This window comes from Apaloderma vittatum, unplaced genomic scaffold (genome assembly GCF_000703405.1).
Source record: "Apaloderma vittatum isolate BGI_N311 unplaced genomic scaffold, ASM70340v1 scaffold29699, whole genome shotgun sequence".
Taxonomy (NCBI): Eukaryota; Metazoa; Chordata; class Aves; order Trogoniformes; family Trogonidae; genus Apaloderma; species Apaloderma vittatum.
In genome coordinates, this window is record NW_009733958.1 from 1,959 (window position 1) to 3,131 (window position 1,173).

Consider the following 1,173-nt stretch of genomic DNA (forward strand, 5'->3'; position numbering starts at 1 on the left):
GGCTGTAGCTGAACGTGGCGGTCAAGTGTCTCAAGACGGATGTGCTGAGCCAGCCCGAGGCACTTGACGACTTCATCCGGGAGGTGAACGCCATGCACTCCCTGGACCACAGGAACCTCATCCGCCTCTATGGTGTGGTGCTCTCCCACCCCATGAAGATGGTGAGTGTGGGGAAATGAAGCCAACCCTGATGCCACCCCATGAACGAGTACTGTGTGATGGGGTGAGCAAAGCCAGGCTGGATCCTCTGCTGGCATCCACAGCAGGGCACAAGGAGGCTAGAAGCCAGCCCAGCCAGCGTGCTCTGTGCCTGACCAACCTGCTATCCCCTCCCCATGGTACAGGTGACAGAGCTGGCCCCACTGGGCTCCCTCCTGGACCGCTTGCGGAAGAACCAGGGTCATTTTCTCATCTCCACCCTCTGCCAGTACGCCATCCAGGTGGCCAAAGGCATGGCTTACCTGGAGTCCAAGCGCTTCATCCACCGTGACCTGGCTGCCCGCAACATCCTGCTTGCCTCAAATGAACTGGTCAAGATTGGGGACTTTGGGCTGATGCGGGCCCTGCCCAAAAATGATGACCACTATGTGATGCAGGAGCACCGCAAGGTCCCCTTTGCGTGGTGAGCACTGGGAAGCAGAGGGACAAGGGAGTGCAACACCCACGACCTCCTGATGCTCACATCCTTCTCTGTGCAGGTGTGCTCCTGAGAGCCTGAAGACACGCACCTTCTCCCATGCCAGTGACACCTGGATGTTTGGAGTGACTCTCTGGGAGATGTTCACGTATGGGCAGGAGCCTTGGATTGGCCTCAATGGCAGTCAGGTGGGTGCACAGCACCCCGCCTTGACCTGGCAGTGTTGAGGGGGAAACTGGGGACCCTCTCATGGCAGACCCGGAAAAAGATAGACAGGGAGGGCGAGCGGCTGCCACGGCCCGAGGACTGTCCCCAGGACGTCTACAACGTCATGCTGCAGTGCTGGGCGCACAAGCCTGAGGACCGACCCACGTTTGTGGCCCTGCGGGACTTCTTGGTGGAGGTGGGTGAGCAGGGCGGGGCACAGTGGCCCCAGCACTACCTCCCACCAGCCCTGCTTTGAGCGTGGGCAGAGTTAAGGGTATCGCTGAGGTGGGAGGTGACATGGGGGCGCTCGGGCCAGACAGCCCTGCAGG

The 1,173-nt window shown here is 60.6% G+C and overlaps 1 protein-coding gene across 1 annotated transcript in view; it reads left to right on the forward strand.

The window, feature by feature from the left end:
- Nucleotides 1–1,173, forward strand: part of LOC104278962 (activated CDC42 kinase 1-like) — a gene marked incomplete at its 3' end in the record, with an annotated part of 3,390 nt that overhangs the window by 1,938 nt on the left and 279 nt on the right. Inside the window, 4 exon segments of the mRNA XM_009876095.1 lie at nucleotides 9–161; nucleotides 345–622; nucleotides 699–825; nucleotides 894–1,040. Coding sequence (XP_009874397.1) covers nucleotides 9–161; nucleotides 345–622; nucleotides 699–825; nucleotides 894–1,040 — 705 coding nt within the window.